A 23,498-nucleotide genomic window follows, 5' to 3' on the forward strand; every position below is an offset into this window, starting at 1 on the left:
ATCAATAAAAGACACAACTTAGCAATATAAAGGATAAACGAGGGCAGAAGAAAATGGAAATTATCACAATAGAGAATCTGTGAGGCTTTGTCACATACAGTAGATGATACTATGGCTTTCATACATTTTTTAAACAGTTAACTCCTTCTTTTCCCTTAGCAGTATATCAGGTTATAGAATCAGAGATACAACAATGACAAATTACATCCTAATTTGTAAAATTATGTGATGATACTTATCATTCAGAAATAGAGGAATAAAAATCTGTCCCCATTTCACCAGATGTGAATTTCAAGTAGAGCAGTTGCTATTAAGAGTTGGTGTCATGTTTCTGACCAGTCCCCTCCTGTTATTGCATCATTGATTGTCACTAGCAGCTGGCCAAAAAATAGTCTTATTTTGCTGTATTAGTCAGGATTTCTGCAGTTTATGTTCAAAAACCAGTTTAGAGTATCCAGGTGATGGGTATAAAGTCCATGTATCTCCTTTTGGTAAGTTATAGTTATGATCTGTGTGCTTTGTAGCCTGCTACACAGAAAACAGCAGATAATCAAAGATTTAAGGGACACAGACAGCTGCCAATTCACAAAACGGGAGTGTAACATGAAAGCTTTTTAGAGGGTTTTTGTTTTTGTTCTAACAAAACATGTTAGAACACATTATGTTAGAATACGCGTTGCTTTTATACTGTTCTTCTTTTCCTTAAGACAGGAATCAAGCTTATATATAAGGTCATTTTAGTTTCCTTCTGTGTCATTCAGTGTAAAACTGCATAATGTGAAAATAAGTGAAAAAATAAATATTTAGTGGCCAGGAACAGTGGCTCATGCCTGTAATCGCAGCACTCTGGGAGGCCAAGGTAAGTGAATTGCTTGACCTTGGGAGTTGGAGACTAGCCTGTACAACATAGCAAGACCCTATCTTTATAAAAAATACAAAAATTAGCCAACCATACTGCCACACAGCTATAGTCCCAGCTACTCAGGAGGCTGAGATGGGAGGATCACTTAAGCCCAGGACACAGAGGTTGCAGTGTGCCAAAATCACGCTACTGCTGTGTTGCAGCCTGGGAGCTAGAGTGAGAACCTGTCTTGAATTTAGAAAAAAAGAAAATTTAGTTTCTGTTCCAAAAAAAAAAAAAAAAAAGAGGTTGCTACCTAACACTAACATCACTACAAATCTTTAGGCAATAAGAGGAAAATAAGAGAATATTATAGACAACTTTATGCCAAAATATTAGACAACTTAGATAAGATGGGCAAATCCCTTGACATATACAATTAACAAAACTGACACAACATAAAACAGAAAGTCTAAATAGCCTTATATTTATTAAAGAAATTGACTTTTTAATCAAAAATTTTCTTCCAAGGAAAACTCCAGACCCAAATGGTTTCACAGGAAAATTTGATCAAATTTTATCAAATTCATCTGAGTCAATAACACCAGTCTCACAAAGACTTTTTCAGAAAATAGAAGAGGAAAATGGGCTTTTCAATACATCCACCAGGTCGGTATGATCCTGATACCAAAACCAGAAAAAGACATTATAAAAAATAAAATTGGCCTGGCAAGGTGGCTCATGCCTGTCGTCTCAGTACTTTGGGAGGCTGAGGCAGGCGGATCACCTGAGGTCCAGAGTTCAAGACCATCCTGACCAACACGGGAAAACCCCGTCTCTGCTAAAAATACAAAAATCAGTCAGGCATGGTGGCGCATGCCTACAATCCCAACTACATGGGAGGCTGAGATAAAAGAATTGCTTGAACCTGGGAGGCGGAGATTGCAGTGAGCCAAGACCGTTCCTTTGTACTCTAGCCTGGGCAACAGAGTGAGACTCCATCTCAAATAAATAAATAAATAAATAAAATTACAGATTAATATTTTTCATGACTATATACCAAAAACACTTAAAATATTAGGAAATCAAAACCAGCAATATATTCAAGAAATGATATCTATCATGACCAACTGAGGTTTTCCCAGGAATAAAAGATTGAATTGAATTCGTATTTAAAAATCACTTAATGTAATCTACCAAATTAATAAAAGAGGAAAGGTGTATCAGAGTTTCAATAAATGTAGAAAAAGCATTTTTTTTAATGTAACACCTATTAATTATAGAAACTCTCAGAAAACCTAAAATAAGAATAAATTTCCTCAATTTGGTAACTGATATACATAAAATAACTACAGCTAATATGATACCTAGTAGGGAAATAATGGACACTTTCCCTTTAAGATCAAGAACCAGGTAAAGATTCCCACTCACTCTACTTCAGCATTTCTAGAGGTGCCAATCACTGTAGTAAGGCAAGAAAAAGGAATTAAAAAATAAAATCGGAAAACAAGAAATAAGCATGTGTTTATTCACTGAAGACATTGAAAAATCTAAGAAATATACAAATAATCAACTGAAATTAATAAGTTGTTTTAATAAGATTGCAGGATACAGTTAACAAACAAAATCAATTCTACTTCTATACACAAACAGCAAAAAATAAAAAATTATTTTTAAAAATTCAATTTACAGTAAGATCAAAACATGAAATATCTTGAAATAGATTTAGCAAAAGATATGCAAGACCTCCACACTGAAGACTACAAAACTGATCAAAGAAATTAGAGATCTTAAAAAAAAACAGAGATATACATTGTGTTCACTAACTGAAAGACTATATTGATCTACAAATTTAATGAATATCAATTAAAATCCCATTTTCTTTTTAAATAGAAATTGGCAAGCTGATTCTAAAATTTGTGTGGAAATGCAGAGAACCTAGAATAGCCAAGGTTAAACAAAGAATAACAAAGTGGGTTTCAAGATTTACTATAAAATTATACAAATCAGGACATTGTGGTACTGGTAATTTGTTAAATCCTTTGATGGAACATAGTAGAAAGCCCAGAAATGGACCTATACATACATAATCATTTGATTTTTTATGAAGAAACCAAAGCAATCTACTGGTAGAAGAAAAATGTTCTTAACAATGGATGCTGGAACAAATGAACCTCAATCCCCAATTCACATCACAAACACACAAAAATTAATCCAAGAAATATCATAGACCAAAATGCAAAAGCTGAAACTACATACTTCTAGAATTATGAACAAATATAGGAAAATATCTTTGTGACTAAGAGACAGGCAATGATTCTTATCAGGATATAGGCACAATAACCATTAAAGAATAATAAATTAGATTTCATCAAAATTAAAATATGTGGTCATCCAAAGATAGCACCAAGAAAATGAAGTGGCATAAGAAAATGAAGTGGCATCTGGGCATGGTGGCTCATGCCTGTAATCCCAGCACTTTGGGAGGCCGAGGCGGGTGGATCATGAGGTCCGGAGATGGAGACCATTCTGCTAACATAATGAAACCCCATCTCTACTAAAAATACAAAAAATTAGCTGGGCGTGGTGGTGCACACCTGTAGTCCCAGCTACTTGAGAGGCTGAGGCAGGAGAATGGCATGAACTCGGGAGGCGGAGGTTGCAGTGAGCTGAGATCGCACCACTGCACTCCAGCCTAGGTGATGGAGCAAGACTCCACCTCAAAAAAAAAAAAAAAAAAAAAAGAAGGAAAATGAACTGGCAAGCCACAGACTGGGAAAATATATTTGCAATAATATATACGACAAGAGGTTGTATACAGAATATATCAAGAACTATTACAACTCAATATGAAAAAGATAAAGAATCCAATTTAAAATGGTCAAAAGATAAAGTCATAGTATACAAACGAACAATAAGCACTTGAAAAAGTAGGCAAAATCATTAGTCATTTGATAAATACCAATTAAAACCCAGGGACATAACACCACACATCCAACAGAATGGTTGGACTGATGAAATACAAATGTTTGCAACTACATAGGGCACCAGAACTCTTATTCATTGCTGGAGTTAATGTGAAGGGGCACAACTACCTTAGGAAAAGCTTTGGCAGTTTTATAAAATATGTATTTCAATCACAGATATATGTACAAGGAAAATGAAAACTTACGTCCACACAAAGACTTGTGTGCGAATGCACATAGGAGTTTTATTCATCTAGGCAAGATACTGAAACAGGAAAATGGGGAACAAAACGTGGCACATTTCTACAATAAAACCTTATTCAAAAGCAATAGAAGGAGCAAAATACCACTGCACACAACAAAATGGGTGCCTCTCAAAATTATTATGTTGAATGAAAGGTTTATACAAAGAGTTCATACTGTAAAATTCTATTTATTAAAAGTTCTAGAACTTTGGGAGGCCAAGGCAGGTGGATCACCTGAGGTCAGGTGTTCGAGACCAACCTGACCAATATGATGAAACCCTGTCTCTACTAAAAATACAAAAATTAGCTGAGCATGGTGGCATGCGCCTATAATTCCAGCTACTTGGGAGGCTGAGAGAGTAGAATCGCTTGAACGCAGGAGAAAGAGGTTGCAGTGAGCCAAGATCATGGCATTGCACTCCAGCCTGTGCAACAAGAGCGAAACTCCATCTCAAAAACAAAAACAAAAATGTTCTACAACAGGCAAAACTAAAGAGGCAATAGAAAGGATTTAAACAGTGGTTGCTTCTAGGGGATGGAGTGAGAATGGACTGGGCAGGGGCATGAGAAGACGTACTGTGGAACAAGAGTTTGGGTTGCACATGCATGCATTTGTCAAAACTCAATGGACTGGTAAATACTATGCACTTGCCAAAGCTCATTAAATGGCATTAGGTTGGAGCAAAACTTTTTGTAACACATTTAAGAACTGTGTATTTTATTTCATGTAAATTTTACCATCAAAAAAACGTGCAAATAAGTACCGAACTCTAGTTAATGGCATGTATGATGAAATGTTTCAGAGTTAAATGTAGTGTCTATAACTACTTTGAACTGTACCCCCAGAATAAAAGGATTGAAAGGTGAATAAAGGCATGGATAAGCTTACAGATATATGAAGAAGTAAAATAAAATCTAATTGTAGGATTTAGATGGTGGAATATAGATATTTGCTCCACAACCTTTCAACTTAGGCATATTTGAAATTTTTATAACAAAATATTGAAACCTAAAGAATGGGCTTCCTGGTGCTTAACACAGGCTGAATTCTTACACTGACTGTATAGAAAAGGAGGTAGAGTAAACTACCCATATACCCCTCAGCCCAGGCTCTGTGCCTGATCTATATTATGAATGTGGGAACAGAGTTGAGGGAAAAAAATTAATAAAATAAAAAATAAAGAATGGTTATCTCTGAGTAGTGAAATTATGGGTAATTTTTTCTTTTGTTAACCTGTCTTTTTATATTTTCTATGATGGCATGCTTCATTTTAGGTCAAAGACTATTTAGGTTAAGAGATTTCAGTTATAGTCTTCAAAGGACTAAAAAGACATCAATCGTCATACATTACCTTGAAGAAAACTATGGCGAATTGTCCTCCATTACTCGTAAGATCCACAAGATAGCATTCAACCAGATAGAAAAAGTGAAGATTCTGTCCCCACTTGAATGATTTTACACACAGGCATGTGACAAACAAGGAATCTCCATCAATCACAAAAAAATTAGATTCCACGAAATCATTTAATATGCTGGAATACCTAAAATAAAAATCAAAGAGAAGAAAAATCACAGATGTTTCACAGAGACTTTGTTGCTGCTGTTGTTACTATTGCATAAGCTACTATTTGTTGAGTACTTCATGCCAGTCTACGATACCTTTTCAAATATCTCATTTAAGCAATGTCCTTTATAAGAAGGAGATAGCACAACTACTATTTTATTAAAGTAAAATTAGGCTCAGATCGGCAAAGGAATTTATCCAATGCTAAATGGCAAAGCCAGGATTTGAACTTGAGAATATGATTCTAAAGGCTGTTATTCTGGATAAGGACATATATAACCCCCAACTCCATAAATCTGATTGCTTTAGGAAACTATCTGTTCAGTGACAGCTATGACAACCATAGGAAGAAGAGTGTGTTCCCATCCTCTCCAAGTTGCCCCAAGATAAATAGGTTGAGTGATCATGTATATGTATATGGGTTAAGAGGGATGTGGATACCCAGAGTATACAATAGTGTAGCTCCTTCTTTTTTACTTCACAGTACTTACCCAGCTTTTGGCATTTCATTCAAAATAAACTTTGTCATTTTCCTGAAAAATCCTGCATGATCCTCTAACCCTAAAAAAAAGAGAGAGACTTTTTGAGCCATCAATATTTTTACACAGCTATATAATTTAGTAATTATTAAGGAAAGGAAATATAGATATCCAATTACTTTGTAACATTATTGAATCTGAATATCTTACAAGATTGTGGTTTTATAGGCTACAAATATCAAAGATTGAGAATTACCCATCGTTGCTGCTTCTTGGGCTATAGGGTAGAAGAGTAGAGCTGGAATTTATTAAATATGGCTGATATATTTTATTTTGGCAACTCTAAAATGGCTGCATTTGATGTGAATGGCACCTCTGTAATAAAAGAAAAAAAATAGAACTGCATTTATTCCTAAAACAAAGAAATGAACCCAAAAATTACGGTTACAATTTTCACAGAGCAAGCAGTCTAGTAAATAAGCAAAGATTGATCAAATAATCATACAAACAATTTCAAATCACAAATGTGAAAAAAGGCACGGAGATGAGGGTGGCTTCCCTAAGGAAGTAATGCATGAACTGAGATCTGACGGAATGAGTACTCCCTTATAGTTAATTTGTCCCCCAAAAAAGGAATAAAAAGTATTCTTGGCAAAGGGAACAGCATGTACAAAGGCCCTGTGACAGAGGACAGTATGGAAAGTATGAGATTCAGAAAAGAAGTGAATGCAGTTGCAGCAGAGGGTAAGGCTGTGACGGATAAGGTTAGAGAAAAAGGAAGCTAGGCAGTCTTCTAAAGGATTTTAAGGTGTTTCATCTTCATCTTCAGAGCTAAATACAGCCATTGATGGGTTTTAAACTGGTTGTAATTTGATTACACTTGCATTTGGAAAACATTATCTTTAGTACAGAGAGCAGACTGGAAGGGGAGATGCATAGAGAAAGCTACTGAAATAGTCCTGTAGAAAGATGATGGTGGTTTGAGGTAATGCAGTGCTATTTAGAGCTGGAGAGATGCAGATTCATCAGGGGGACATTTTGAAGATAAATGTGACATAGTTTGGCAATAGATTCCACATGGGAAGGGAGAGTTGGGAGTGTCACAAAAGACTCCATAGATCCTAGCAAGGACAAGAGAATGGATGATGGGGCTTGGACAAAGCATGCTGAAAGGTGGACAATTTCTGGGCTAGAAATAGAACTGTCAAGTCATTTGATTTCTAAAGATAACTGAGGAAATGAGTATATTTCACAGGTAGAAGAAATCACTGACCGGTGCTTATTAGTGACTCTGGGTCACTCCCAAAATAAGTTTCTGGCCACTCCTGATCACTCCCAAAATGAACTATTGGCACTCAAATCCTTGTCTTGGGAGTTGATTCTGGGAGAACTCACTTCTTTACTTCATACTTACCATAAAGAATAGCAGCAATATACAGTTAGAACTCAACATGGCCACAGGATTGGTAAGTAGAAAAGTAATTATAGCCAAAGAAAGTACTGTCTCTGTGAAACTGAAGGGACAGAAAGCAGAATGCATTTCTTCAACAACTATTGAATGAGCAAACACTTGCTGTGTGACAGGCACTGTACTTGGGGGTGGGAGTCCAGTGAAAAGGACAAAAGTAGGCTTTGTTGCACTCTAGGAGCTTATCATCTAGTAGAAGAAAAATAAATAAAATTTTAAATATTTAAAAGTTAAGTACTATTTAAAAAATAAAAGAGTTATAACGAATTGGACAGGATTGCTACAGACAGCATCTCCAAGAAAGTGACATTTCAGAGGAGCCCTGAAGGAGTGAATGGAGTAGTCATTCAAAGAGCCCCTCCCATTTGAGAGAGAGACAGGTTAGGGAAGCCTAAATCAGCTTTTTTTACTAAGCATTGTGATTTTTAAATTTTATAATATGAATACAAAAGTAAGGATCGTCAGATATAAAATACTGATCGGACAGAAAATAAACACCAAAAATGAAGACAAATAAATAAACAAAATAAAAGAAAATCAAAATATTCTAAAAGACATACTGAGAAAACAAAGATAATTTAGAAGCCAAAAGAGAAATTTTAAAAATTCCAACTAGAATTTTCATACAGAATCAAAGACATTGAATCTATGAAGTAGGAGCTTGCATGCTGCTATTGAAAAGAAAAAATACAGGAACAAGAAAGCACTCTTGAAAATTCAAAGCAAGACTGCAGGTATAAAATAAATTAGTTTGCTGAACAATAAAACAGAATCCCAAGTTAAAAGACAGAGTCCAGAAAGACAATGAGACGGAAATCAGAGAAACATTAAGACACATGGAAGATTGATCAAAGCTTATATCATCCATTAAAAGGTAATCCCAGAGGAAATAACTGGGATACCAGAATGAGTGGTAAAAATAATCGAAAACATAATGTGAGAAAATGTGATTTAAGAAGACTGCCTCAGGGCTGAAGAAAAACATGAATCCCTAGATTAAAAGGATTCTCCAAAAACAAAACAAATTTGATGAAAAAAGAGAAAGCCACAGCTAGAGATATCCTGATAAAATGTTAGTGCTCCAAAGATAAAGAGAAAATCTAAAATCGGGCAAAAAGAAAAGACATTTTAGTCACAAAAGAATGAATATGAAGGAGGCATATATGAATAAGAACATGAGCTCTGAAACCAGGATGCCTGGGTTGAATTCCTAACTGTACAACTAACTAGTTGTGTGGCCTGAGGCAAATTGCTTCCATCTCTGTTTCTGTTTCCTGTCTGCGAATTTGGAATATTATTATTCTCCTAGGGTTGTCAACATAAAATGTGTTAATACATAAACTGCTTAAAGAGCACCCGGACATAGTGAAAACTGATTAAAGTCAGCTCTTTTAACATTATGGCCAACACCGAATGCTCTGACACATGACCAACATCTTTCATCCCCTTTAATGCTTTGAAAAGTCTACTGTAATCAAGTTTTAATGATATAGGATGCATTTCCTATTTGGATCTGATCACAAAACTTGACTCCATAATGAATACTGTATATACAGTTATTTTTTGTTGTTTTTCCATTTTTAGACTCAATATATAGACAAATAACAATGAACTTAATTTATTCAGAAAACCAAAATGTAAATGCTTTGAACATTGTTAATATATTAAAATAGCTAACCAATTTGAGACGTACAAAGAGGGAAAAATGGTAGGAAAAGAGTAGGAATGCTATGATTATCATTTATTAAAAAAAAAAAAAAGGGGGAGCCCAGAAATAGCATCCAAAGATAATGTTATATACTAAATGTTTATGTCCCTCCAAAATTCGTATTTTAAAGCGTTAAACCCCAGTGTGATGATAATTGGAGATGGGGGCTTCAGGAAGTAATACGGATTAGAGGAGGCCATAAGAATAGGGTCCTTATCTGATAGGATTGGAGTCTTCTTAAGAAGAAACATCAGAGAGCTCATACTCTCCCTTCTCCCTTCCCACTGCCGCCTCCCTCCCCACCCCCCACCCCCTTGTGCTGGCTCCCTCTCTCAGAACACAGCAAGAGGGTAGTCACGTACAAACCAGGAAGACATCCCTCACCAGAAACTGAATCAGCCAGAATTTTAATCTTCTACTTTACAGCCTCCAAAATAGTGAGAAACAAATTTCTGTTGTTTAAGCCACCACTCTATAATATTTTGTCACGGCAGCTTTAGCAAACTAAGAGAGAAGATAAATCAAAAAATAAAGATTTAAGAAATAAAAGTTTTTAAAAAGAACATGCTTTGCAATGAAAACAAAACAAAACAAAACAAAAACACTTATCCTCTATTGTCACGTTATACAAAGTGTAACCCTGATTAAGTATATAGTATGAGAAGTTTGTCTTTACAGAAGTAACCCAGTTCAAAAAAATAAAAGAAGAAATGAGGAATTTATATTTTCCTCATTTTGAAACATCTAATAAATTAATGGATCTAGATATTGAACATCAGTGGATACCAACATCATAAAAATAGAGATAGCAAGACATTCTCTGTCTCCGAATGGAATATGAGGCCATCTATGTGAACTCTTAACAAAAATATAAAAAATTAAAAATAACTGATTATGCCTCTAATTCTAAGACCTAATAGAGAATAGCAAGGAGAGACAGAGAGTCAGAGATGAAGAGAGAGAGAGAGAAAGAGGGAACCCTATCGATTAAAAAACAAGACATTTATACACCAATTGTAATGTGAAGACTTTCTTTTGGATTCTGATGGAAGTTAAAAAAATTGAAAAAAAAAATCATATGTATCGGATCAGAGATATCAACTGTCCACTAAAATTCATGTTCCTCCTTCCATATGTAAGAATTATCACTGAGAAGTAGCTATCTGGTCAATGACTAGATTTTCCCCATTCTTTTGCATCTGGAGATAGCCATGAAATTAGTTCTTACCAATGGAATTTGAGTGGAAGTGATAGCCAGACTTTTGAGAAGTAGGTATACCTTCTCTACTCTTACTTCTCTTTAAAAAGTTAGGTGCAAAGAATATTAAGACTCCAGGGAACAGTGGAACCACCATATGGAAGAAACTGGGTCCCTGAATCACTATTGGGCCCACTGGCCAGGAAAATCTGCTTTGAACTCTTAGAAGGACAATATATATAAATTTCTATTGTGTAATGCCACTGAAATTTAGAAGTTGTAATCGCTACAGAAGTTAGCATTCCCTTACTGCTACAGAAATTGGTACAAAAGTGAAATCCTGACCCGGCGCGGTGGCTCACGCCTGTCATCCCAACACTTTGGGAGGCTAAGGCAGGCGGATCACGAGGTCAGGAGATCGAGACCGTCCTGATTAAAACAGTGAAAGCCCGTCTCTACTAAAAATACAAAAAATTAACCGGGCTTGGTGGCAGGCACCTGTAGTCCCAGGAACTCAGGAGGCTGAGACAGGAAAATGGCCTGAACCCAGGAGGTGGAGCTTGCAGTGAGCCCAGATCCTGCCACTGCACTCCAGCCTGGGTGACAGAGAGAGACTCCGTCTCAAAATAAATAAATAAATAAATAAATAAATAAATAAATAAATAAATAAAATGAAATCCTTCCTATCAATACATAATTGTATAGTGCTATCATTCTTTTAATCTAAAACGCCATGAACTGCAAGATGCACCATCATTTTATGTACCACTAATTTTCTTAATACTAACAAACTATAACATACCACACAGATATAATTTTCATCCTCATCTTAGATGTAAAAAGAGAAGACGCGGATTATAAAACCATTAACATGGTATGTATCTCCACCCTAATGGACAGAAAATAGGCAGTGAGAAACTAGGCTTCTTGGGCTTAAAAATTGGAAACCCAGGTGACGCAAAGCAAAATATCTAGTAAAAATCATCCCCTTCAAAACTAGGAAGCCAACCACATGCCAACAAGCCTGATGCTCACAGAAAAGTGATTGGAAAAGGATGATGGTCAATGTCTATAGTGTTTTAGTTGCTGATTTTGAGGAGTTATGACCAAAGAAGAATGGAAAAGAGAAATGTCTTAAGAAAGAACTGGGTGGTATGAAAGCAGAGCTAGAAGGAAGAGAATTGGCTGGACACAGTGGCTCACACCTATAATCCCAGCCCTTTGGGAAGCCAATGTGGAAGGACTGCTAGAAGCGAGGAGTTTGAGACCAACCTGGGCAACAAAAATGAGACCACATCCCTACTTAAAAAAGGAAGGGAAGGGAAGGGTAGGGAGAGGGAAGGGAGAGAGAAAGGAAGGGAGATGGAAGGGGAGGGAGAGGGAAGGGGATGGAGGGAGGGAAGGAAGGAGGGAGGAAAAGAGGGAGGGAGGAAAAGAGGGAGGGAGGGAGGGAGGGAGGGAGGGAGGAAGGAAGGAAGGAAGGAAGGAAGGAAGGAAGGAAGGAAGGAAGGAAGGAAGGAAGGAGGGAAGGAAGGAAATAAGGAAGGAAAAAGGAGAAGAAGGAATGGAGCCAAGAAATTTGGGTCACACAGGTGACAGTTTCTGTACTGCAAATAAAAAGTGACAAGACTTAAAAAAAAAAACCTTGCTCAACAAAGACTCATAAAGAATTCTCAGTTAAATAGAAGGACTTAGTGTTGCTGCAAATGTTATGTAGAGGTGTTACCTTCCCAGGCCAGACTATCATTTCAAATGAACTTAAGACAGATTCTGCTAATTTGAGAAGGAATTAAGGATAAAAATAGAAACTCTCTGGGTGTAATTAACACCATAGGAAACTAGAGCATCAGAAGCTGGATACATGTCTTAGAGAATTGTATTTCCAAATAAACTGTGAGCTGCCTTAAAAATAGTTTCATCAGTAAAACAAACAGCAGGTTATAAAAAAGGGTTATATCAGTAAATCAACCAGCAGGTCTCCATATTTACAAAGCAGAAAATGAGCCTGCAGCAGGGAAAACCGCAGAGATTTCCACCCATATCAACATAGCCGTGGATGATAATTAACATGGATATTTTATTAAAAGCCATAAAGCCAATCATGAGAAGAAATTTAAAAAATATATAACTCATATTGGAAGACAAAGTGGGTGGCTTGGGTGTTTCGTTCACAGGGAGTCGTTGGAGTCTGTCTAAAGTTGATAAAACAAAAAACTTATTTGTAAGCATATAAGTTATAAGCAACCAAGAAAGAAATGTATATATTTGGAGTGGTAACGCCTCAGGAGAACTAAAACTGTGAGACTGAGTATGACGGGGAAAGTAGTAGAGAAGAGCATTTAACTTTTGTTTTATGTCTTTCTCTTCTGCTTCAAATAAAACTGATCAATAATGACCCAGCATACCATGGGGTATCATACAGCAATTATTAAATGAGACTGACAGGTACCAATAAATCATGAACTGAGAAAAGCATACCAGTATGGACAGCCAAAATATCTTTTAAAGATAGAGATGGACAGATGATGGATGGATGGATGGATGGTTGGAGGATGGATGGATGGATGGATGGATGGATGGAGAGACAGAGATAGGAGCTATAGACAGAAACTTGTTTCTTTGTAGAGTATCAGGAAGGATTCACACTAAACTACCCCCAAATCTTTGGGATACAAGGGGAAGGCCTTGGAAGCATAATCCACCCTCATTTATTTTAGTACCCTCAACTCTCAGCACCCGAGTTCCACTAAACTTCAAACTGCAAATCTTAGGTTGAATGACATGTTACTGCTTTCAGGAGAATACTCAAAATCATGAAGGTCTGTATGTCGTTGATGTTATGGTTTGAACTTCTTATTGTGTCTTTAAAGGACCTGCTTCTGTCTGGTTCTGACCGCTTTTTCTAGCAGTCATTTGGAGCTTCAAAATCCTTAAGTCCCCATCACGGACGATGTCAACTTCTTTGATTATGGAAAACCTTGAGGACTTTATTATAAATTTATCATTGTAACTTTGTAAACAAAAGAGAAGCGGGGAAAGAGAACGAAGTACCTTTCAGGGAAATAACAAAGCCTGACTTCCGCTATTAAGAGCTTAAATCCAAGACGAAAGAAAGGAAGCGGCTTGCTGCCTATCAATGTCCAGGTTCGACTGGCTGTGCTCAGATCTGATGACCCTTACTTTCTCCTCAGTACCCCAGATCCCCAGCCCCCTCGGGTGAAGAGCACCCGTTAAAAGCCTGAGCACTCTCCTCTCTTATGGCGGTTGTCCCTCTTCCCTACCCCTCTCCAAGCCCGTTCTACGCCTACCCGCGAAGCTGCCGCCGGAGCCCAGTGGGCGCCCCAGCTCCCCGCCCCCAGCGCGCACGAAGCCACCGGGCCACCTCCCCGGCCGGTCCATCGGAATGTTGAAGGAAATCTAGAACCCCACGGGACAGCTCCGCTCCAGGGTCCCTAGCGACACCCCACGTCACCTGCAATCCTCACCCCGACCACCGAACCTTCTAGGTCCATAGAGCGTCTGAGCTGCACGCCCCGCGGGGAGGAGGTGGAGCAGAGGGGACCGAGCACCAGGCCGGTGGAAGGGGTTCAGCCCCTGGCGTCGGTCTGGGCGCTCTGAGCCACACAGCAGCCAGCGCCGGAGTTTTTATCTAGGGAGTTAGTTTCGGTTTCTTTTCTCTATCCTGGGGCCTTTTCGATTTCCTCAATTTTCTGAAGGTAGAATATAGGTCTGCACTGGTTTACTCTGATCATCTTAGGGAGGTAATAGCAGAAGCAATGATATGCTATCTGGGACATGCATGTAAGAGCAGAGAAACTTGGGAGTCTAAACAAGGAATTGAGGCTGAGAGTAAATGCAGCACTGTAAGCACTGTGAACGTCTATGGTGAGGTATGGTGTTTTTCTTTTCTGGCAAGGTACCGGACATGCAAAAATCGAGTAAAAAAAGATTAGGGGCTTTGAGTTTCTGTCCTAAGAAGTTCATTTTATGAAAAATTTCCAATATTATAACTGTCCAGTGTGAACATTTGAAAGGCCAATCATATATCACAAAGAATTTAAATTGAGAAGAATGCTCTTTAGTTTTGTCATCAAGCTCATTAATGTTGGAAATTCGAGTTTCAACCCCAGCCCATGGTGGCCCTTAGTGCTCCAGACACTTAATTCCATAATGTTATGCATGTGCAGAATATATTGAGAGTCAAGATGGTGGTGAGGGTACCCCAGTAATGACATTGGGTAATAAATGGAGAGAATTCGAAACCAGAATTTCTGTCTTCAAGAAAAGGAAAGGGAGGAAGTGACTTGTTCACAATAGAAAGAGCACAGAAGGGTAGTTTTTTCTCAGACTCTGGAATATAAAGTGGCTTCGAAAAGGAGGTGAAAACATTGCTCACTTCTGTTAGGATTTTCCTTTTTTTTTTTCGGTTGAAAAGAGTTATGATTGTCTTTCTCAATGAGGATGACATTGAGAAAGAACTTGAAATGACTCATGATTAAGTCATGAGTTCATCTCAGATGGGTTCTTCTCTAACATCTGATACTGGACCTTTGTATCATAAGAATGCATTTGCTAGCAGCAGAAAATTGGGCTTTGTTGTAACAGCATTTATTGAGCTTTTAATGTGCCAGGCAATAGGCTAAGAGCTTAACATGTGTTATCACATTAAATCTCACAGAAAGCTCATGAGCAACTTTACTGTTGCTATTTTATGGAGAGGTAAATAAGGCTTAGAGAATTCAATTACTTGTCCATGACCCTACAGGTAGTTAATGGTAGCCAAGTCTTCAAAATTTAATTCCAAAGATAATATCTACAATATTCTCTGTATATATTATCTCATTCCAGTTCTTTTAAATACTACAGTGTCATTATTCCGCCCCCAAAGCACATACAATTTAATGGGGATTTCCTCTTTTGAATGTAGAAGTGGGCCCTACATGTTCTTAATGTAATTGACTGTCTGCTGTTGTTTTTCTGTCTTAAAGATATAGATATATCAGGTGGGGATTCCCTAGATATTAACTCCATACATCCCACTTCCCACCCCAAAGTATATGTATAATGCACATAAACAGACTCTACTCCAAATCAATATTCAGTTCTCTTCCACTTTAATAAGATATTACCATGACTCCACCTAGATTTTATTCAGAAACTTGAAAATCATAAACTCCATTTCAACTTTTTGGAGCCTTCCTCCTTGCCTCAATCTCTCAGCCTCCTTAGGAGCCTCACTCTTTCACCTCCCCAGGGTCAACTCTGTAAACAGGCACTGAACCTTCCTCTCACCAACATTCTCAACTACTCCATCCACTCACTTTCCTGTGCACCTGCTCTGCAACTTGATCACCCAAATCTAGTAAACCATTTTTTGGCCTTACCAGGACATTGAAGGAAATTATCTAATATTTTTCACCTCAAATTTACTGTTATGACTATAGGTCCCCGATCTTTTTTACAGTGGCCCTTAAAACCCTAGAGCATCTTGCTGTTCTCTTCAAGTCCACTAAGAATATATCTGTTTTAAAGAGACTCCTCTCAACTGTCTGACACCTCCATCTAGTCCAAGAAGCCCATGACATGCTCCATATACAATATAACCACCCCCTTTTGAGTTGGTTACCTCCAGCTTCCTCAGGAATCTCACTCCATTCCTATATTGTTAACCTCTATTTACAGCTGTGGTAGATTGAACAATGGTCCCCCAAAGATGTCTATATCCTAATCCTTGGACCTATAAATATGTCATCTTATGTGGCAAAAAGAACTTTGCAGATATTCCTAAGAATCTTGAGATGGGGAAATTACCCTGGATTATCTGGGGACCTGATATAATGAGAAGGGTCCTTATAAGAGGGAAGGACTGTTATCAAAAAGGAACCAGGACAAGGAGAATGTGGGAAATTATCAGGATTTCAAGACTGCAAAGGATGGTAAAAGTAAGAGATTCGCTGTTGGGAAAACATACTCTGGAGAGAAAGTCATGAGTACGGTTGGACAACCTTTTGCTAGTGCCTCAAAAAGAACTCTGTGACATGCACAGGGAATCCAAAAGATTTCTGAGAATATCAGCAGAAACACTGCTAGCTTGAACTGAAAGCTACAGAGAGACAATAAAATGAAAGATGGTTATAGGACTCCCAGAATTTCGTAAGCAATGAACAGTCTGATGAAACTGTTCAGCCACAAACTTGTGCTATCTTTCATGAAGGATGACTCTGAGGACACAGCCTAGAGACACAAATGGTTATTCACAGGCCTTACAACCTATGCAGTTAACCTTGCAGATTTTTGAAATTTCTTGGCTTTTTCTCCTTCCATTTTCTCCCTTTGTGAACAGGAATATCTATCACTCATACCCTATTCCTGTCCCACCATTGTATTTTGGGAGCAAATAACTTGTTTTCTAGTCTTACAGGTTCACTGTATGGAGATAAATTTTGCCTCAGGATGGTTCATACCCAAAGTCTCAACCATACCTGATTTAATCATTTAGGTCTTTTCAGCAGATGAAATTTAGATGGGATTTTTGGACTTAAGTCGATATTGTAATACGCTGGGACTTTGCGGGCACCTTAGAATGGTTCATTTTGCATACGGAATTGATGAGAATATTTGGGGCAGAGTGTGCACTGACAAATAAATGGCTCCCAAAGCTGTGCATGCCCTAATCCCCAGAACCTGTGCATGTTACCTTACATGGCAAAAGGAACTTTGCATATGTGATTTAAAGATCTTGAGATGGGGGATTATCCTAGATTTTCCAGAGTAGGCCCGATGTAATCTCAAGGGTCTTTATAAGAGAGAAATGGGACATCAGAGGAGAGAGAAGATGCTGTGCCGCTGGCTTATACATGGAGAAAGGGGCCACAAGCTAAGGAATACACGTGCCCTGTAGAAGCTGGAAAAGGTAAGGAAACGGACTCCCTGTTAGAGCCCCTAGAAATAATGGAGCCCTACCAATACCTTGAGTTTTAGGCTTCTGACCTCCAGAATTGTAACAAATGTGTGTTTTAAGCCACCAAGTTTGTGGAAACTTGCTATAGCAACAATAGGAACCTAATGCAACTGGCACTTACTATTCATTCCACTAAAATGATAAAGTCACTTTCCTCTCCAAAACAATTAAAAGAATGAGCCCTGCCCTATTTCATTTCTTTTTTTTTTTTTTTTTTAAAGATGGAGTCTTACTCTGTCACCTAGGCTGGAGTGCAGTGGCACGATCTCAGTTCACTGCAGCCTCTGCCCACCGGGTTCCAGCAATTCTCCTGCCTCAGCCTCCTGGTTAGCTGAGATTACAAGGGCATGCCACCACACCTGGCTAATTTTTATATTTTTAGTAAAGATGGAGTTTCACCATGTTGGCCAGGCTGGTCTCGAACTCCTGACCTCAGGTGATCTGCCCACCTCAGCCTCCCAAAGTGCTGGGATTACAGGTGTGAGCCACCACACCAGGGCCTCATCTCCTCCTTTTGATCATGGCACTTCATAAGGATATACATTCATCATCTCCATTTCTCCTTCAAAGTCCTAAATATTGGTCTAGTTTACCTTTAGATCAGAATCTGCCCTGAAGCATCTCTGCCAAACATAATTCATGATGACCTATTAATTGCCAAATTCAATGTAGTCCATGATTTATTGACCTATTGGTGATATTCGAGATTTTATACCAGCCTCTCCTTTTTTTTTTTTTTTTTTTTCTTTCCTTGAATCAGGGTCTTGATCTGTCTCCCAGGCTGGAGTGCAATGGTTTGATCTTGGCTCACCACAGCTGATACATCTGAATTCCATATTCTCTTTTATGTCATTCCTTCCACTCACTAGAATGAGCTTCATGTGTTGTCATCTGGTTTACTGCAAAAGCCTATTCATTTCCTGACTCCAGCCTGCTCTCTCCATTCTGTTTTCCACTCTCCTGCCAGGGTAATTTCTTTAACATGTAAACCTGATCATGTTGCTCCCTGTCTTAAAATCCATTAGCATTCACTCATTGCTTTCAGATTAAATCTGCCTATTGGTATTTCATCTTTTTTTTTTTAGAGCTCCCAAACACTATACCTTAATGGTGACAAGTAAGTGTTTTGATTCAGAGGATCTCTCTAATAACAGTTCCATCATGTATTAGCTTCAGCATATTGGGTAAGTTAGCCTCTGTCTTTCATCTCTAAAATGGGAGTTAAAAATAATCCACAGAGTTGTTAAAGGGTTAAGTGACTTCAATATTGTAAAGAGATCAGATACGAAGCAATAGGATGCAGGTATCATTATTTTTATTCTCTTCAGGAAATACTGAGAACCATGAATGCAGCACTAGGTAGTATGTCCTTCCTTGAGTTATGAGACAGATAACAGGGGCTTACTCTGTCTTAAAAAGCCTTGTGTTGAGTGGCAACAGTAATGTCAATCCATATGCATTCAAACATCATAATTTCTGGACATCCCTTTCTAGGGATTCACTAAACATGTGTGTATGGAGACCTACGACATCCAGACACTTTTTATACACTGATACAAAATATTAAAAACTCCTTCCTTCAGAGTTTACATTCTAGTAAAGAATATAAACAATAACAACAGAAGTAAAAAGACCATTGTTTTAGATAAAAATAAGCTCTAAGAGAAAAAATACACAGAGAAGAGGAAATATCAAATCATGATGGGAAAAGAAGATGAAATTTTAGATAGGATAGACAGGGAAAGTCCCACTAAGAAGGTGACTTAAGATTGGAAGGAAGTTAGGCCATTCTTTTTTCTTGGAGAGACCGAGACTGGCTGAGGGACAGGGAAGTCCCTGAGATACAGTGAGCCACGTGGGTTCAAGGACCATTAGAGAGGCCTGTGTGGCTGAAGCTGAAGAACCAGGCAAGAGTGGGAGAATGTCACAAAGATAAGGTGAGGAGGCAGATCATGTCTGATCCCAGAGAACAAAAGAGACTGTGACTTTTACTTTGAATGTGATAAGAAGGCATGTCATGGCAAATACATTGAGATTTTATTTTATACTTTTATTAAACATTTGAACAATTCATGTACACATGTTCCTTTTGTTTTGGATATATGTTAAAGAAAAATCAAGAAATTACATTTAATACAAAAATAGTATAATCAATTATATTCCTTACATGTGTGATAATCTTACACTGGACTGTTTTCTTTTTTGGTTTGTTTTTTCTCTAATACTGATCATTGTTCTAGTGGCTTGACAGTTTTTGAGACAAAATTAAGTCAAGATAATGTAATACGTAGTTGTCCCTAGCTATCCATGGGGAACTAGTTCCAGGACCCTCTTGGATACTAAAATTCATGGATACTGAAGTCCCTTATGAAATAGCATATTTGCGTATAAACTTTAAATCATCTCTAGATTACTTATAATACTTAACACAATGTAAATACTATGTAAGCAGTTATAATGTGTTTAGAGAATGACAAAAAAGTGTACATGTTCAATACAGATTTTTTCTGAATATTTTTGATCCATGGTTAGTTGAATCCACAGATGTAGAAGCCACAGATACAGAGGGCTGACTGTATTTCATATATTTATTGTCTTATAAATTTTAAATATACTGCTCATTTTCCTATCCATGTGTTTTTTCTTATTGAATTGCAAGGCCACATCTTGCCAAGGTTTCCTTTCATTTTTTTAACTTGCCTTTTCTTCTTTTTAAATGAAGATTTTGTTTTAGCTTTACAGTTAGGAACTTTTAGAAGTCATCAGATTTATCACATTGTGCCTTTATATTTTCTTCATTTGCCCTTATGGGTAGAAAACTCCTTCACTACCATAGAGGCGGGGGGGAAAAAAGCATGTATTTTATTATGGCTATTTTTTGGTTTTTTTCCATTTAACACCTGAATTTATGTTGGCGTATGGTGTGAGGTCTAATGGTCTAAATGTGTTTAATGAATGCCTCAGAGTTAATTCTTCAGACAGATGGCTGGTAAGCCCTAGCACTCCCATCTGAGGTGACCCTGATGGGGACAGGGACTAGAGCAGGCCAGGGAGCAGGGTATGCACTGCAGCTGATCTCTTGGGTTTTGGAAGCTTGATCCTATACCCTTGCTTTTAGGTGTGAACTTGGGTTGCTGGGACAGTAGACCTTAGTCCTTTCTGTGGGGCATCGATTGCATTCCAGCCCTTCTGCCCCGGGAGGGGTCTGCCCTATCACCAACATCCTCACCCTTGCATGATCCAGCAGGCTGTTGGCTCTTGACTCACACTGTAAAACTCCACCCGTCTTTACTCAAAACCTCTGCCCAGGCTCACTCCCTTGATCTGAATTAATCTACTCTCATAAAGCTACTTCTTTTTTCTTCAGAGGAATCACTGAAGTCCTCATCCTTCCCCCATGGCTTTCTATTTGAGCAGTGTCCCTCTATCAAGTTTCTGGTCCACTGTCATCCACGGCCCCCCCGCTAGCTGCATACCACTTGGGTTTCTCAGAAAAGCTCAAAGGACGAGGCTTCACCCACTGACCTCCATTTATTTCCTTATTACTCGCCACCCACACCTATGATGGTTGCCTGATTTAAAACCTCCCCACCTCCCCCAGTCACCTTTTCATACCAGGCATAAACACCAGTGAGTAACAGCTGCCTACCCAGCCCAGTTAGAAGCTCCCAATTCCTCAGAGTGGCCTGAGGCAGAATAGTTTCCCTAGGGTCATCTCAGCTTCTGGATCCCAAGTCTGATCCTCTTTCCTTGCCTTCTTGGTCATCTGCTAAGCTTGTTTATTGGGCAACACTAAGCAACGTTAATGATTATTCCTGTCTTTAACTAGGAGGGGAGAAGCTCTCTCCCCATCTTCACCCACTTCTGTGAAGCTTTCAGGGACTATGGGTCTTGCACTGAGAGCACTTCCCCAGGCTGGGCTGGCCCAGACAGTCAAAGAATAGGTCCAGCCACTTCTCAGCCCAGCTGACATTTGGCGCTTTGTGATCTTGGGTAAGATATCTTCTCTTGGGAGGTCAGACAAGGTCAATTCTTCCGGCTATGACATTGTGTGAGGCAATGAAGAGGGGAAAGTCCATGAATGGAAGGTGGAACTTGATTGAACCTGTTTTGTGGGTTCAGGAGAGGTCCTCTCACAACTCACTGGAGGTAGGCAAGGTAGGTGAAGACTTCCACGGAAACTCCTGGCTCTGGGGTGCCCGCTTCACTGATGATTGAGTGGGCACCCTATAGGGTACACCTCTGTCAAAGTAATTCAAAGTCCTGCTCATCATTCAGACTGGGCTTGTCAGGAATCAGGTACACTTTGATAACCTAGCCTTGATTCCATTCAATTTCCTTTTATAGCTTAGAAAAATAGGAGTACAGTTGTTCCTCAGTATCCAAGGGAGATTGGTTTCAGGACCCCCTGCAGATACCAAAAGCTATAGATGCTCAAGTTCCTTATTTAAAAAAATGGTGTAGTGTTTTATATAATCTAGGCGTATCTTCCTATATACTTTAAATCATCTTTAGATTCCTTATACCTAATACAATGTAAATGCTTTATAAAAAGGTGTTATACTATATTATTTGTATTATGTTTCATTGTTGTATTTTTTTTAATATTTTTGATCCACCGTTGGTTGAATCACCAAATGCAGAGTCCATGGAAGGCTAACTGCATTTTTATGCTTATTGACATTGCATTGACAAGTTCATTCTGTGTTATATTAATTTAGGTTTCATTTGTACAATCATTAGTACAGTATTCAATTTATAACTCATAAATAATAAAGCATATTAACAAATGCATATGCTGTCTCTATGGAAAAGTAATTACCTAAAAATGTTCTAAATAATCTGTTTGATTTTACCCTGCAGAGAAAGCCTTCTTGATTAAGAAACAATATATTCAATGAAACTACAGTCACAGTTACAGAAGTCAAATGAGCACACTGGGTCTGTGATATTTCTGCAACAGGCTTTTTCAACACCTGTTGATCAGTCAATCAGAGAAAACCTCAGGGGCTGAAGATAGGCCAGCTTGGTGGAAATTCCTTCCCAAAATAGCAATAGCTGAGCAAATTGCTAGGCTGACAGAAGTAGAGTATGGACAGTTCTTGGGATTTTGTGCGAGAGAGCAACTGTCTTCGATGGTTGGCATTTTTTCAATGTTTAAATTCTTTGGTCCAACAGCTGATTTCCTCCTTTGTCATATTCTTTCCTATTTGCTTCCCCAGGCAGTGACAGCCACGTCCTTCCACATTAGACTTCTTGGGTAAGCAGCTTCTGAAATTGTTCTACAGCTGTTCGTAGCTGTCTGGCAGGGACCACTCCCTTTGCAAGGTTGTTGAATATCGCTAAGTATCTCTATGAGGCATATAAAATGCAAAGTTTAAGAGAAACAAAATATTGTTCATTTTGATTTAGATCATTCTAAATAACTAATTATCTTGGTAGATTTGCCTTTTCTTTCTGGTGGAGGAAAAAACAAATCACCCTATACAGTTTATTGATGTCTTCATATGTTGTAAAATGTCAAAGCAACTCAATTTAAAGCATTAAAACTTTCAGCCATGCAAATAGTCTTAACTTTTTTTAAGTTATATTCAGACTTCAAAGACTATTATCTTCCTGTTTCCCTTAGCATAATACAATCAGCATTTTTCCTTTAATATAAACACATCAGAAAAATAATATTTTACAGTTACTTTGAAATTCCATGAGTTTATTAAGCCATTCCATAACATGCACATTTAGATTGCCTCAATTTTTTTGCTTCCATAAATAATATAGAATTAAATGTGTTTTTATATAAAGTGTTCACTGTAGTTAGGATTGTGTCCTTGGAGCAGACCAGAGATAGAGTGGATCAAAGGTTATGACATTTTAAAGGTAGCCAGATGAAGAGGAATGTTCATACAGTACATGCGGAATATCGTTCACTTGTATGTGGGTCTGATGTGCAAATCATCACACAAGAGCTTTCCACAGAAGAGGAAATCTGGTTTAAGATTTTTTAAATCAGTAAAGTTTTTTTCATTCTCCAAATAGAAACATACTGCATTCAAAATTTCTTTAATTG

General features: G+C 38.0%; 1 protein-coding gene and 1 non-coding gene across 5 annotated transcripts in view; one reads left to right on the forward strand and one right to left on the reverse strand.

Moving 5' to 3' along the window:
- Positions 1-14,122, reverse strand: part of DDX60L (DExD/H-box 60 like) — a 117,504-nt gene extending 103,382 nt beyond the window's left edge. Inside the window, exons 1-4 of one of the 4 annotated variants that reach the window (XM_073017713.1) lie at positions 13,970-14,122; positions 6,353-6,471; positions 6,109-6,178; positions 5,405-5,594 (exon numbers count right to left, since the gene is read on the reverse strand). In XM_073017713.1, the coding sequence (XP_072873814.1) occupies positions 5,405-5,594; positions 6,109-6,178; positions 6,353-6,356 (264 nt within the window). In that variant the 5' untranslated portion in view covers positions 6,357-6,471; positions 13,970-14,122. Of the gene's footprint in view, positions 1-5,404; positions 5,595-6,108; positions 6,179-6,352; positions 6,472-13,778; positions 13,885-13,942 lie in introns of those variants that run through there. The other 3 variants (XM_073017712.1, XM_073017711.1, XM_073017714.1) reach the window with 3 other exon arrangements.
- LOC119624060 (small nucleolar RNA SNORA51) lies at positions 5,072-5,200 on the forward strand. Its single transcript, XR_005240149.2, has one exon. It is a non-coding gene; the product is annotated as a small nucleolar RNA SNORA51 (small nucleolar RNA).
- Positions 14,123-23,498: the final 9,376 nt, after the last annotated feature.

The sequence above is a fragment of the Chlorocebus sabaeus genome, chromosome 7 (assembly GCF_047675955.1).
Source record: "Chlorocebus sabaeus isolate Y175 chromosome 7, mChlSab1.0.hap1, whole genome shotgun sequence".
NCBI lineage: Eukaryota > Metazoa > Chordata > Mammalia > Primates > Cercopithecidae > Chlorocebus > Chlorocebus sabaeus.